The sequence below is a fragment of the Microtus ochrogaster genome, linkage group LG2 (genome assembly GCF_000317375.1).
Source record: "Microtus ochrogaster isolate Prairie Vole_2 linkage group LG2, MicOch1.0, whole genome shotgun sequence".
In the NCBI taxonomy this organism is placed as follows: Eukaryota; Metazoa; Chordata; class Mammalia; order Rodentia; family Cricetidae; genus Microtus; species Microtus ochrogaster.
Window position 1 is genome coordinate 50713408 of NC_022028.1, and position 15632 is coordinate 50729039.

At 48.9% G+C, this 15632-nt stretch overlaps 1 protein-coding gene across 1 annotated transcript in view; it reads right to left on the reverse strand.

Moving 5' to 3' along the window:
• The window catches only part of LOC101991022 (cap-specific mRNA (nucleoside-2'-O-)-methyltransferase 1), an 89819-nt gene extending 74867 nt beyond the window's left edge, over positions 1-14952 (reverse strand). Inside the window, 5 exon segments of the mRNA XM_013351184.2 lie at positions 302-391; positions 2946-3008; positions 5548-6288; positions 10644-10772; positions 14707-14952. Of these exon segments, the coding sequence (XP_013206638.1) occupies positions 302-391; positions 2946-3008; positions 5548-6288; positions 10644-10772; positions 14707-14817 (1134 nt within the window). The 5' untranslated portion in view covers positions 14818-14952.
• Positions 14953-15632: the final 680 nt, after the last annotated feature.

A 15632-nucleotide genomic window follows, 5' to 3' on the forward strand; every position in this document is an offset into this window, starting at 1 on the left:
AAAAAAAAAAAAAAAAAAAAAAAGACAACAGTCTTAAAAAAAAAAAAACAAACAAAGAGTTCGATGGATTTGATGGGGGAAGACACATCCTGAAAGGGAGCCCCACACAGGGAAGGACACAGGGTGCAGGCCTCCTCCCGGCACGTGGCTTCTGAACATGGAATGAAGCAGGTGCTGCAGTATGGACTGAGAACTTCACAGGTCCTCTACCCAGGTAAGGAATTTATTCTCCACGGCAACTGTGCCCTCGGGATGCCCAGCTGCATGTGCCAATGCTAAGCTGCTCTCATCTGTCCAGTACCTTGGTCTGCTCCAATTCTTTGTTCTTGGCTTGAATGATCTTCTCAAAGTCCTTCTTGCTGCGGTTTAGCTCTTCCATTAGAGCCCGATGCTGCAGAAACAGCAGGCAAGCCGTCACCCTCTCGTTAGCCACACACCTGTGCATCCTCCCTCTGTCAGTGACTTTAATTTGGGGACCAGTGATGACAACTTCAAAAAAAGCTTGCTTTCCTTCAGGACAGATGAATCAGGATGGGGTGGGGAGGACAGCAAGTGTGCTAGTCCTCTGGAACTAACCTGGTTAAGGTCTGGCACGCCCAGTGCCAACAGCTGACACCTGTGACTAACTCCTTACACCAAACATCAGCAGGTTCTGCAGCTATGAATGTAATTTACGGGTTGGGATGTGACCCAGTCATAGAGCACATACTCATGTGCGTGAAGGCCGAGGCTTGACACCGAGCGAGCATAGGAGAGGACACAGGAAGATACGAGGAAGGAAGGAGAGGAGGAAGAGAAAGCTGAGTCCCCTCATGCGTAAGTACAGCATAGACTTAAGACTCTCACCTTGAATACTCTTTAAAAGGAGGTAGAGTAGAGGTGTCTCTCTGCAGATAATTTCAAGAAACAATCTCAGGGCTGAAGAGGCAGCTAGCATTTACTTAAAAGCAGCATGCTGCTAAATATGTGGGCCCAAGTTTAGTCCCCAGCCCCCATGTCGGGCAGCTCACAATCTCCCGTAGCTCTAGCTTCAGGGGAATGGATGCCCATGGTCTCCAAGGGTACTGAACTCACATGCCATACCTCCACATACAAATGCACATAAAAAAATCAAAACAAGTCTTTTTTGAAAAGTTGAAGAAAGAAACAAACGTGTCAGTGTGTGGTTCCCTAAAAGCCATGGTCTTCATCTTAGCCACTAATAACGTCTATGTTCAAGAACTGTCTCATCTATAAAATGGGAAAACAAGTGACCCTACCGCCAGAGTTGGCAAGAAAATAACAAACTTGAAAAACATTCGGAAAAGGGTTTAAAGCCTGTGAGTCTGGAAAAGAGAGCATCTTCACAGGATAGAACACGCCAGCTGAGCGGAGCATGGCCCTCAAGCACCTGTCAGACTGGCCAGACACCTCATGACACATGTGTTCTCCCGTGTTAGAGCAGGAGGTGCTGGGGCCACAGGGAGCTCTGTGACTGACACAGACCTTCTGCGGAGCAAAACCTGACTCTAGCTGGTTTCTAAGCGCTAGTTTAAAACCTCTCCAGGGGGCCGGGGAGACGGCTCAGGGCAAGCCTGAAGACCTGAAGACGAGTGTGATTCCTGGAACTCACAAGGAGGAGGAACCAACTCCCAAAAGCCGTCCTTCACACACACTGGCACGAGTGTACATACACACATTTTTTAAAATGTGCTGATTTATTTCTAAAGATCTGTTTTTAATTTTATTTAGTGTGTTTGTATGAGTTTAAGTCACATATGTAGGGTACCGTGGGAGGCCAAAAGAGACCTCCAGTCTCTGGAGTTAGAGTTACAAGGGGTTGAGAGATTTCTAATGTGCGTGCTGGCGACCAAACTCAGATCACGTTTCCAGCGCCACAGGTGAGTGCTTAAACCCTCACATACTAAGCAAAAAACACAAATACTCAAATGGGAACAATGCCTGCCCTTTCACCCTATACAATAGATAAGCTCAAAAAATAAAATTCCAAAGATATAATTTTTGCCTAATTATTTCCAAAGCTATTTGTGCCCCTCCCCACAAGGAAACCAAGGCAGCCTCTTCTCACTGACTGCTAGCAGCACAGGGCTGAGGCACAGGTCCACAAGAGCAGATAAGAAGATGACCCCTGAGCAAGTTCATATGCAAAGCTGCTGCTGTGCCTGAGGAGGGCGAACCAACTTATTAACCTTTTAACTAAACTTGTGCCAAACTACTAACCATAATCAAAGCTCAAAGACAAAGCAAGGGTTTTAGTTGTTTGTTTGTGAAATAGAGTCTTGCTATGTAGACCAGGCTGGCCTTGAACTCACAGAGATTTACCTGCCTCTGCATCCCAAGTGCTGGGATTAGTCTGTACCACTATGTCCAGCTGAAGCAAGCTTTAAAGACATACAAGAGCACATAAGAGGCAGTCACAGGGTTCAACGACATAAGTTAGAAGCAGTCTTAGGCGACCTGATGCTATAAGTGTGCCTATTTTGTTAAGAGGATGTTTTTACGTCTGACTGTATATTCTCAAACTGACCTAAAATGACTGCAACATTCTTGAATAGTTTCTGGATGCCGCAGTGCAGACCGGTGAGGTACAAAGGCCCGCAGAGGCCCTAAGGCCCAAGCCTTAGCTAATATCTCCCCCCTCTGTTGCCCTCACTATTCCAGAGAGCTTCCGAATTTCTACAGGCTGTTGGTACCATCGTCACCAGGGCAGCTTCTGCTAGATGAAGACCTACGTTTCCATGCTGAGATCTGGTGTGTATCTGAGGTTGCAAATCTCCAGCCTGATGGTGTGAGCATCTGCCACCTGCTCTGTTTGCAGACTGGAGACCACAGAGCAGTGAGCTAAGAGGCAGAGGCAGAGGCAGAGGCAGCTAGTGGCCACGTGATGCCTGGCTGTTCCCCACTCACCAACCACCACAGCCTCTGGAAGCGGGAGAGTAGGTTACCTCCTGCAGAGCCTGGACCAGCTGCTGCTTCAGGTGCTCTTCTCCTGGCTCCTTCTCCAAACCCTGAAAAGACAAACAAAATGGAAGGTCTCACTGCAGTCAAGCAGGAAACAAAATCCCGCAACAAGCAGGTGTGACGAGTAACAGCACGGGGCAGGGAGCAGGCGGAAAACCTCCATTTTACGGCAAGTTGTTGTCAGCAAAGGATTTGAACAGTTTTACTTGCTCAACCACTGCATACTTCGAACTGTCAGCGGCAAGCCACCAGCTGAGTGGCTCTGCAAACAACAGGGTAACAAACTGAGCTTCTTCTATTATCTAATGCCATGATACCCAAATGGCTGAAACTGAGAAATGAGCCACAAATACAACCCCCGCCCAGGCCAGCACCCACAGCGTTTCCACGGTTTGTCCCTCCACAGTGACCACCCTCTACAAGCCACTTTCTGCCCTTGCCTGAGCCTCTGTCACCTTTCCTATGCCAGCCATTCAAACTGCCCCCTCATCTGTGGCGGCTTCTCCCACACAGCCTCTGAGAGCTTGCTGCCTTAGGAATTACCTATAGGGTGGGCATTTTGAATCATTCATGATGTAATGCATCACCCTGAAAATTATTCTTCCAAAATGTTTATGGGCAGCGTATCTCGTCACAACAAGAACTCAGTGATTACAAACAACATTTACCATTTTAATGCCACACAGAATCCCAAAGACAGTGTCAGGCAATGAGGTGCTCCAAACACCAAGCATGGAGCAGGGGCAGGCCAGACTACACCAAGGGCAGAGGAAGAGGCGGCTAACCCAAAATGGATGTGCTTCTCGAAGTCATGCCAACATGACCTCAAGAAATTGCTAACCTAGCCTCTTCTGTCTTTAACCTTCTGCCCCAAAGAAAAGACTTTTAGCTGCATCTTTAGCACACAGCACGGCCACGAATGCTAGTCCCAGGCGCGATGGCTTCTGAAGGCGCTATCCCCTAGAGAACTCCACTCAGCGAAGGTGCAACATGCTGAGCTTCAGACTCCCACCCTCTGGAACTGACAGCTGTCTGGGCTGGACAGAGGAAGAAGGTATGCCCACCCACTACGCATGTCCTGAAGGTACCCGCGTAATCCGCGGCTTTTGCTAATCCTACCAGCTCAAGGAGACAGCAGAGATCAGAAAGAAAGCTATAAATTCTTCAGAAACTGAGCCAACACTACTATAGGCTGTTCCTTGCCCTGTGAGGCTCAAGCAAGATAAAAACACCTTTCACTGCAGCTGTGACGGCCCTTCTTGGCTCCAAGCCAACCACAGGGAATTCTTGACATTCACCATCACCTGGACAGCGGGGGTGGGAACAACAAGGGCCCTGCCATATGGGAACTGACATTTTAAGCAGGAACAGGATCAGCTCCAGCCAGCTTTATGCGCAAGCCTGTCATCTAAGTAAACCGTTTGGAGATGAGACCATACTTGGGACCACCCCCGTACCACTCAGACATTTTTATCTTCTAGTAAAGGATGGTGGCTTATCACCCAGCCAGTTGTGTGCCTGTCCATGGAGAAACAAAACCGCCCACCCCCGGTGGCTAGAGCTGACCTCACAGCCAACAAGCTGTCACATACAGGACAGTACAGAAGCTCATCTGCACTTGCTCTGGGCTCCGACTTGGTTTTGTCTACACAGAGAGCAAAGACAGGAGTCCTAGGGAAATCACAGTCTGTGGTGCCCTCATCTCTACCCAGCTTCTCCCTAACTTTATTTTGGACCTGAAACCCCTCAGTTTTTGATCAGAAATCAGTTATATCCCAGCTGGCTTTTGTGTTACCTTGTTCATCTTGGTACCCTGATTGGCTCCTGATCTCATCAGTGTGCTGAAATCTTAATCTTTCCAAAACTTTTTTTTTAGAAGATTTATTTATTATAGATACAACATTCTGCCTCCATATATGCCCACACGCCAGAGGAGGGCACCAGATCTCAGTACAGATGGTTGTGAGCCACCATGTGGTTGCTGGGAATTGAACTCAGGTGGAAGAGCAGCCGGTGCTCTTAACCACTGAGCCATCTCTCCAGCCCCCTTTCCAAAACTTCATCTTGGTTTTCTGCTCCCATTCTGTCTCCAAGGCTTAGCATCTGATGTCTGCTTCAAAGACAACTCTAGCCAGAAGTTCACAAAATGCCTGCCATAGTGGTATATTATTTGTATTTTAATAAATAAGTCTGGCTTGAAGACCAGAGGCAAAGCTAAAGCCACTAAGGTCAGACAATGGTGACACACACCTTAAATCCCAGAGTTTGGGAGACAGAGTCAGATGGATTTCTGTGAGTTCAAAGCCACCCTGAGCTACAAGATCAATGTAGAAAGAGATCCAGGTGGTGGTAGCTCACACCTTTAATCCCAGTCCTAGGGAGTCACATGCCTTTAATCCCAGCACTAGAGGGAATACAAAATGGGAGGAGAGGCTCTGGTTGCTTAGCCTGTGGTTGCCCAGCCTTGGTAGAGGTTAAGACTTCCTAGTGGCTTGGCTGCTTTGCTTTTCTGGTTTTTGAGTTGAGCCCCAATTTCTGTCTCTGGGTTTCTATCATTCATGCTACAGCCTGCTAGCTCTGTGGTACCTGGAGATGATGCTCCTCTTCCTGGAAAGTCTTCTCTAGCTGCTCCACTCTTGCTTGCTGCTGAGCCTGCTCGGCATACAGCTGAGACTGTAAGTCTTGCAGTTCCTTCTCCATCCTTACAATCTTCTTGGAGCTCCCCTTTCGGGTCTGCCTCTTCACATTCAGGACGGCTATCTGTTTCTCGTGCACCTGTGTTTTCAGCCTCAGAATCCTGGACATGGTCACCTTAAACAGCTCTAAGCTGCTCTGAGATGCTGACGGGCTGGAGGCCTTCTGCTTCTTCGGATAAAGTTCGATGACCTTTGAGAGAGTAGGGCATGCGTGAGTCCCAGTGGTCTTGTCACTTGCCCCAAGAGAAGGCAACTTAGGACACACATATCCCAAGGGCTGACTTGCCGCTTCACCTTTTCCGCCTGCGGTCGCTGTCTCAACAGTTTTATAAGAGACTGCAGGTACTTTGCATTTGAGAGCTGAGGGGCCTTCAGCCGCAGGACTCTCTAATCCATCCAAACTGAATTTCCTTTTAGTTCTCCAGTCTTCATTTTTTCCCCCTCTCTGGGCATTCTTCGGGGCGAGGCAGGGAGACAGCGTCCCCCAGTCTTCTTCAATGACTTCGTATTCATACTCTGCGCTCCCCTTACTGTCCAGCGGCACTCCAAGCTGGATGTGGTCTCCCTTTTGGATACAATAAACCTGTAATGGTGCCAGCCGCTCCCTGTTCAGCCAAACACCATTCAGACTCTAGGGGAAATGAAAACAAAACAAAATAAGCTCATGCTTTTCCTCCTCTTAATGGAATTTCTCTCTTGCTGCTACGAAACCTTCTGCCTTTTCAGAAGGAAACCCCTGGAGAACAAACGGAAGCGAAAGGTTCATAAACCACCATCCCTGGAAAGAGCTCTGTGCGCGCGGGCTTTGGCTTCCTGCCTATATTTCACATTCATGCCTCCGCAGAGAACCGCCTGTGTAAGGGGCAAGAATCACCTTACTCAAAACACGCAAGGCACTAAAGAACACTGAAACTCAACCACTCCTATTGACCTAAACTCCAGGCAATGATCCAAGAGCGGAAAGAATGCAAACCACAAGGCAGGAGTCACCCATGTTCTGCATGTGGGCCCTCCAGACACTGAACAAGCACAGCACTTCCCAGTATACAAAACCAATACTTTGTACTGGGGGAGTCAAACTGTAGGTGGGACCTGGCCGAGTAACACCAGCAGCAGCTGTCTACGCGTGTTACAGTGTGGCAAACAGACCTTATTGTTATTTTGTTTATGGTCTCACTGTGTAGTTCTGCCTGGCCTGAAACTTGCTTTGTAGACCAGGCTGGGCTGCAATTCAGAAACTGCCTGTTTCTGCCTCTTTAATGATAGAATTAAAAGTACGCACCACCACACCTGGCCTCCTCATTTTTTAAAAAAAGATTTATTGTTTTAAATTATGTGTGTGCATTTGAGTGGCAAGTGCCCAGAAAGGCCAGAGGACCCCTACGGCTGTACTTACAGGTGGCTGTGAAGAGCTGAGGTGGGTGCTGGGAACTGATCTCAGGTTCCCTCCAAGACCAAGGTCTCTTACTTCTTGGAACTCAGCAATCAGGCTGCCCGGGCAGTGAGCTTGAGGAACTCCACTTCTCGCCACCTCCTCAGCCCTGTGGTTACAGACACCCACCGCCATACACAGCTTTTCACATGGGGATTTGAAGTCGGGTCCTCACACCTGCCTGGCAATCTCCCTAGTCCCTGCTTCGTCTCTTTGGGACAGTCTGGCTACATAGCCCAGGTCGGCGTGGGATCTGCTCTACCCTCCTAGTTCCGGGACTACAGGCTTATATCGGCACTTCCGGGACTACAGGCTTATATCGGCATGTCCGGCAACTTGCCGTGGCGCCTTCTCACTCAGTAAGACGTCCCCATGTTCAATACAGTAGTGTTCACTGTGTAACTCATCCTTCGTACATTCTACTGTGGGGGGACATTACAAATGTCACCTAGAGACAGCAACTGTGCCCTGAGCTGAACAGATCAGATGTTCAATTGAACGAGTTATGTATTTTCAAAGTCCTTGTGTCAAGCCACCTTCCCTCTAAAAGAAAAGACAGCTGTCCTTGTTCCTTATCTTTGCCAGAGTATTCCCTTGTGGTTTTGATTTGCATTCCCTAATCACTTGAGTTCCAACAACTTCTCTTTCTGGGATGCACCTGTCTTTTGAAAAGCTGACTAGCAGCTCTGTACATACACGAGCACACTTCACATGACGTGCACAGCAAACACTGCCACTCAGGGCTTGTCTTTTCTTTAACAATATATTTTGAAGAATAGAAACCCTTAACTTTATTATACTACCATTAATTTTTTTTGTTGTTGTTCTGTTTTTTGTTTTATTTTTTTAATTAATTGATTTATTTATTATGTATACAATGTTCTGTCTGTGTGTATGTCTGCAGCCCAGAAGAGGGCACCAGACCTCCTTACAGATGGTTGTGAACCACCATGTGGTTGCTGGGAATTGAACTCAGAACCTTTGGAAGAGCAGGCAATGCTCTTAACCACTGAGCCATCTCTTCAGCCCCCTTTTTTTGTTTTTAGAGAAAGGATTTTACTGTAGTATCGAGCTTGTCCTGGAACTAGCTCTTGTAGATCAGACTGGCCTCAAACCCACAGAGATCCACTTGCCTCTGCCTCTCAAGTGCTGGGATTAAACACGTGCATCAAATATTTTTAGCCCCCCACCCCTCTGATGTGAGAAGGGTTTCATAGCTGCTGTTCTGAGATCCCCGTCTCTGCCTGCAAACATGCTGTAGGAACAGAGGGATCATAGACACTGGATAGTTCCTATGGCTTTACACAGGTCCTGGGGAGCCAAGTTCAAGTCTACCTGCTTGTGTGGCAAGTGCTTTACCTACATCACAATTTTTTTTTCTCCTTTTCCCTTCTGGCTTTTCAAGACAGTTTCTTTGTGTAACAGCCTAGCAATTCTGGAATTAAAGCTCTTTAGACCAGGCTGGCCTCAAACTCAGAGATCCTCCGGCCTCTGCCTCTGCTTCTGCCTCCCCAGTGCTGTGATTAAAGGTGTATGCCAAAACCACCTGGCAGAATTCTTAAAAAGTATGCCAGAGCTGGAGAGATGGCTCAGGGGTTAAGAGCACTGGCTGTTCTGGCTGAGGACCCAGGTTCAATTCCCAGCACCTATAAGGAGGTTCACAAATGCCCATAGTTCAAGTTCCAGAGAATCTGCTTCCCTCTGGCTTTGCCCAGGCACACAAGGACAGAGTACCTGTACACAGAGATCAAATCCCAAGTGTGCCAGATGAGGGCTAGAGTGGCAAACAGAAGCCAGGGCCACTCTGGGTGTTGTGATCCTAGCAGGCCTGAAGGGGAATTACTCCAAGTAGTGAGACTCCACCACAAAAAGCATGTTCCTAGGACTTGAGATGCCAGAGTCTACGGCACAAAAGAGAAATCACCAAGGAGCAGATGTGCTTAAGGCTAGCCTGCATTACACAACAACACCCCCGCCTTAAAAAGGAAGTCCCCTATTCCATGGTCTGTTTCCATGTTCCAGGAGTTTGCATGTTTGCACTTGAGGTGCTTCCTAACTGCTGAGCTCTACTTCCCGCTAGACTGATCAATTGCTTCCTAGTTGCTGGACTCTGTACACTTCCTGCTAGGCTGATCAATTTACAGTTTGTTTAAAGGGAGTTAGTTGAAGGGACAGCTCAGTGGTTCAGAGTGCTTGCGCCTTTTCCAGAGAACCCTAACGCAATTCCCAGCACCCACATGGGGCACCTCACCACTGCCTGCAACTCCAGCTCTGGAGAAGCCAAACCTCTCTTCTGGCCTCAAGCACCTGTGCACAAATGTGCATACAATACACACAGACGCACATACATGTAAATAATACAATAATAAACTAGCCGGGCGGTGGTGGCGCACGCCTTTAATCCCAGCACTTGGGAGGCAGAGGCAGGAGGATCTCTGTGAGTTCAAGGCCAGCCTGGTCTACAAAGGGAGTTCCAGGACAGGCTCCAAAGCTACAGAGAAATCCTGTCTCGAAAAACCAAAAAAAATAAAATTAAATAAAATAAATCTAAAGAAATATTTAAAGCAGGAAAACACATTATTCAAAGTCAAATGTTTCTGAGAATACCAACAGGCTTTAAGCAAGTTTTTTTTTTCTTGCTTTATTTATTTTTATGAGCCTGTGTGAGGATGTCAGATCCCCTGGAACTTGAGTTACAAATAGTTATGAGCTGCCATGTGAGTACTGGGACTTGAACCTGGGTCCCTTTCAAGGGGCCTGTTTGCGCAGAACTATGGTCTACCATCTGGAAGAGGAGCCGCAGCTGTACTCCAGACACTCCCTCTGAGGTAGTGCTCATTCAGGGCATCCATCACCTTGCGCAGCCTAACTTCCTGCAGCACACAAAAGTGCTGCGCCTTCTAAAGAGAACAGGTGGGCGTGGCTAGTTTTTAATATTTTACGAGGACAACTATCAGGGGTTAATAAAAGGAAATCTGGGGTTACAGATATGTGCCATGTTTAAACCCAGCACTGGGGATGCAGAGGCAGGAGGATCTCCATGAATTCAAGGCCAGCTTGGTCTACAGAGCAAGTTCTAGAACATTCAGAGCCATAAAGAGAAACCCCTGTCTCGAAAATCCAAAATGAGGAAAGAAAAGGAAAAACTGAAATAGCTCAGAGGGCTGGAGAGAAGGCTCGGGGTCAAGAGCATCACATACCCGGTTCAGTTCCCAGCACCCACACTGAGTGGCTCCCAGCACTGTAACTCCAGGGCCACGGGGACCTGGCTAGCCTCTGCTGGCTCCTGCACTCGCGTTCAAACACACACACGCATGCACGCACACAAAGCACATGGGAGTAAAACTCAGCCAGGCAGTGGTGGCACACACCTTTAACCCCAGCACTAGGGAGGTAGAGGCAGGTGGATCTCTTTGAGTTTGAGGTCAGCCTGGTCTACAGAGTGAGTTCTGGGACACTCACGGCTACACAGAGAAACCCTGTCTCGAAAAACCAATCAAATAAAATCCATAAAACTCAATTATGAATCATTAGGCTCACGTGAGCTCCTGTACCTCGTTGTCCATAATTGTCCACTGTCCTTCGGGATTCTGTTTCAAAACACAGTGGTTCCGAGAGATCATCAGGGGGCAGACCTCGGATATCAGCTGGTAGGTAACGCCAAATCCTCTTCCTATCGTCACCTGAAAGACAGGGGTAAAGTAAGACACAGTCGGTCACTCCGCTTTCCGCTACGAGGGAGGTTCTTTGCAATCTTACCGACCAGCAGCACACGCGGGTCCTGACCGGTTCATCTGCTGCTGTGCCCCCTCCTCAGCTGCCAAGGGAGCCACCACAGAGGGAAAGGCAGGAAGCTGTGCTAAGAGAATGGCTGAGAGCACTGGCTGCTCTTCCCCAAGACCCAGGCTTCTTTTCCCAACAGCGGCATGGAGGCTCAAAACCATCCATAACCCCAGTTGCAGGAGATCTGATGCCCTCTTCAGGTATATTACCACCTGCCCCCGTAACCAGGCACCAGACATATATGTGCTGCACAGACATACATGTAGTCAAAACAATCATACCATAATAAAAAATAAAGAAGAGTTACCATGAACTCTCAGGCTAGCACAACCCTGAACCAGTAAGACAAGGATTTCTTGATGTGGGACAACGCTCTTGTACACTGTAAAGATTTGTCTCTTATAATGGTTTAATACAACACTGATTGGCCACCAGTAGCCAAGCAGGAAGTATAGGCAGGGCAACCAGAGTAGAAGAATTCTGGGAAGAGGGAAGGCAATGAGGCAGTCACCAGCCAGACGCAGAGGAAGCAAGATGAGAATGCCTCACTGAGAAAAGGTACCGAGCCACGTGGCTAAACACAGACAAGAATTATGGGTTAATTTAAGTTGTCAGAGCTAGCTAATAATAATCGTGAGCTAACAGGCCAAACAGTTTATAGTTAGTAAAAGCCTCTGTGTGTTTCTTTGGGACTGAACAGCAAGCTGCTGCCTATAGTTTCTTCTCTCACATCCCCATCAATTCATCTTCAGCACTGCCGTTAAAATACATAAGGACTTTTAAATGTTCAGCTTGGCATCCTTTTCTCTGCAATTCTTCCAGCTGGCCCTGGTTCTGCCCTAGGTTCATCAGGGAATCTCCCATCTCCTTCTTCACATAGTGAAGTACCCAAGTCACCGTTCCTGGCCCTCTAGTCCCAGACACTGTCCAGAACTCCCACAGCCTGAGTTTGACATCTCAACCCATCTATGAAAGAACCCCTGGTTTAGTGTTACAGATGTTATTTAAGAAAAAGAAATTTAAGTTCTTCTATAAAGTCAAGTCATGTATGGTTTCCCCAGTTCTAGGCATGGCTGCTGATGGGCAGCACCGGCCTTCACAGCGCTCCAGCACACTGCCAAGGCATCCTAGGCCTGAGAAATGACTCCATTCTCCATCTTCCCCTCCTGCAAGACTACCATGCTGTCTTTCTCTACCTGACTAGCTGGCAACTGTGGATTCAATGGCAGGACCTGACACTGCTGCCGTTCATCTTCATCTATTCGTTCAGCCTAGCACGCTGCCTTCTAAGACTTAACTCTTTGATCTGCCGTCAGATAGACATACAGCATGTTCCTCTAGCATTAGTTCCCACAGACCTGATACAGCAGTTGATGCTGTACCTTTGGCCAAGACATAAGAAAATAAAATAGGGTCTGGAGGGATGGCTCAGAGGTTAAGAGCACTGGCTGGTCTTCTTATTAACCCATAATACTTGTCTGTTGGTCAATCAGTTTATAATAATGTAGACCTCTGTGTGTTTCTTTGGAACTGAACAACAGCAGGGCTAGGTGGGACAGAAACCTCAGACAACAGCTGTTTCTGAAATAACCAGTAAGTACTCTAACCATTCCTTCCCGTTTTCCAACCCACAGATTCATGAAAACCAAATACAAGAGAAGAACACAAGCAAGCAAAAGACACAGCTTTTCTTTGCAGGACTGAAGTAGCTAGCCTGCAATAAACCTCTGTTCGTCTGTGCTTACACACATGTCTAGACTAGTTCACAAAGTTTAAAGACACCCATTCAGACAGATAACCTACCAAAGGACTCCTTCGATACAATATGAGGAGCCCGCCGTGTTTTATAATTTTATCTGCAAAAACTGAAACTGAGGGAACTAACCCACCTCAGCTCTTGGCCACCAGCACACCTCCTGAGACCTTGCGCAAACCCGCAAACCCACAAACCCATGTGTGCTATTCACCTGAGAACCATACGGAAGACCTGACTCAACCTGACCTCTGTGCAAACCCTACACTGGGCAGGCCACGCTCCAAATGCTGCCGACAACCTGACTTTGACATCATCAGGAGGGCTTCTCTTACACATAGTGACCATCCCCACAGGGGTCACTCCTGACATCGCCTTCAGCATTCTCTTGGTTTGTTAGGGTCCCTCTCCCCTTCGAGGTGATTCCACACAAATCTACAGAACGGTACCGAACATCTCGAGGAGAGCTCTGTAGACAAAAAGGACCTTAAATTAAAAATAAGTGGCTCTGCCGGGCGGTGGTGGCGCACGCCTTTAATCCCAGCACTCGGGAGGCAGAGGCAGGTGGATCTCTGTGAGTTCGAGACCAGCCTGGTCTACAGAGCTAGTTCCAGGACAGGCTCCAAAGCTACAGAGAAACCCTGTCTCGAAAAACCAAAAAAAAAAAAAAAAGTGGCTCTCTAATGCCTGCTAATTTAAAGCCGGGCCTGCTCTAGAATAATGTTAAACAAGCCACACCTTGGCCAACACAGATGTTCACTGACTCCTTCACTGTATAAATCCTCTTTTCCTAGTTCAAACCATAAACACCAAGGGCAGAAACTACATTTGAGAACATACAGCTTCTCAAAAACAACAACAAAAAACTAAAACTGCCAAGACAATGAGTTGCGGAAAGCAACTTGGGGAGGAAAGGAAGGAGGTCAGGACAGGAACTCAAACAGGACAGGCACCTGGAGGCAGGAGCTGATGCAGAGACCATGGAGGGGAGCTGATTACTGGCTTGCTCAGCCTGCTTTCTTATAGAACCCAGGACCACCAGCCCAGGGATGGCACCACCCACAGTGGGCTGGGGCCTCCCCTCCAATCACTAAAAGACCAGCCGGTTCTTATGGAAGCATTTTTCTCAATTAAGACTCCCTTCTTCACATAACTCCAGTGTGTCAAGTTCACATAAGACCTCAGCCAGCACACAGGACGACCAACACTCAGCACTGCAGACTTTCCAAAGCCCAAAGGGCTCTGAATGACAAGCTCGGACCTGACCTGACCCAGTTCTTCTTCCAGAGCTGACCACAAGGATGTGGCCCACGCTTAGTTTTTCGGGTACCAAATCTCGCACCTCCCTTCCGTTCATAACTGTGCCTCCCCTTTTTGTGTTTTAGTTTTGCATCAATGGAGCTAAAGACACTGTTCAGATGGCAGAGAGCTTGCCTTCCAAGTATGAGGTTCGATCCCCAGCACCAGCCCTACAAGCCTGCATTATCAAACACTGTAAGCAGTTTCTGGAGAGAATTGCTGACTGTCCCTGACCCACTTCGAGGGTGCAACCGTGGTCCACTCCAACGCGCTAATTCTCCTCGGAGGTAAAAGAAGACTTTATTTTTGGATTCATGTTGGAGGATTTTAGGCAAGTCACCCTTAAAAACTCGCGAGCACACTCAAAATCAACTCTAGAGAGTACACGCCCTCCGCAACCATCCGGGCAGGTTCGCCATTGTCGGGGTCAGTAGGGACGCCTCAGCCTCAGTTTCCCTGAGTTGAGTCACGGCAAGGCTCCGAGAGACCCTAACGGGGACCGTGCCTACTTTCGGCTCACTGGAGGGTCCCGTGTCCGTTACGGCAGCTCTGGCACGGGCTCGCTCCCGCACAGCCACCCACCAGCCCGGGCCTCTCAAGCCACGGCCTCGCCTGGCCTCGCGGCGCGGTCCCGCCAGTCCCTAAGGCGGCTCGATCCCAGCTGCCACCTCGGTGCCTCCTCGCAAGCCGGATCCCCGCGGCGGGGCGCCGCTCCTCAGCCTCCCCGCTCCCGCAGCGGGCGACCCCCACCCCCCCACCCCAGCCGGGCCGCTCGCCCTCACCTCACTCGCAGCCTCCAGCTGCAACCACTCGCGGTCCATCCCCAGTCGCCGCAAGCACCAGCTCCGGCCGGCCGCGAGCTGCCCCGAGCCCAAAGGGTCGGGCTCGCCCATAGCCCGCTCGGCACTGGACTGGGGCAGCGCTCAGCAACCAGCCAAACTCCAGCCGCCTTCCCGTGTCCTGGCCCGCACCATAACTAAACAACAGACAGAAGCAATCGCCCAGGGAGCCGAATCGATGGGAACGCGAGCCCGCCTCTGGGCTGGGAAGGCGGGCAGTGCGCGTGCGCCGCGGAAGGAGGGATGGGCGCGGGCGGGAAGGGAGGAGGTGCTAACCGGGAGGGTGGGCCTAACGCACCTTTGCGGAGGGAGGTCGGTGATCGAAAGTTACTGGCCAGGCTTGGCTACCCTGGGAGACTTTGTCTCCAAAATCTAAAGCCTTACAAAGTAAACAATAGGTCTTGGAGGATGGCTCAGCAAGTAAAGTCGCCTGCTGCCAAGCCTGGCGACCAGAGTTCCATCCTCAGGCTTCCCCTGCGTGGTGGCTGGAGAAATCCGACCCTTCAGATTGGCCTCTGACCTCCACTTGCGCCCCATGGCGGGTTTATGTGTACACACAAATACTTAAATAAAAAACTATAATAAATATAAAAATAAGAAACACTACCGCTTTCTTTGGGTTCGTGAGTCTAACGTGACTATCTCCCACAGCCAATACCTTCCCCTCCAAAGTTACCACCCCAGGTCTAGCAGCTACCAACTGGAACCTCTTATTTCCATCTCACCCCTTTTTTCTTTGTCAGGATGTGATGGAAGTAGAAACAGAAAGATGAAAAATCCCAGGCCGTCCTGGGCTACACAGTGAGTTCAATGCCAGCCTGGGATAGGAGACCCTATCTACAAAACAAACACAAAAAAATGCGTTGTAA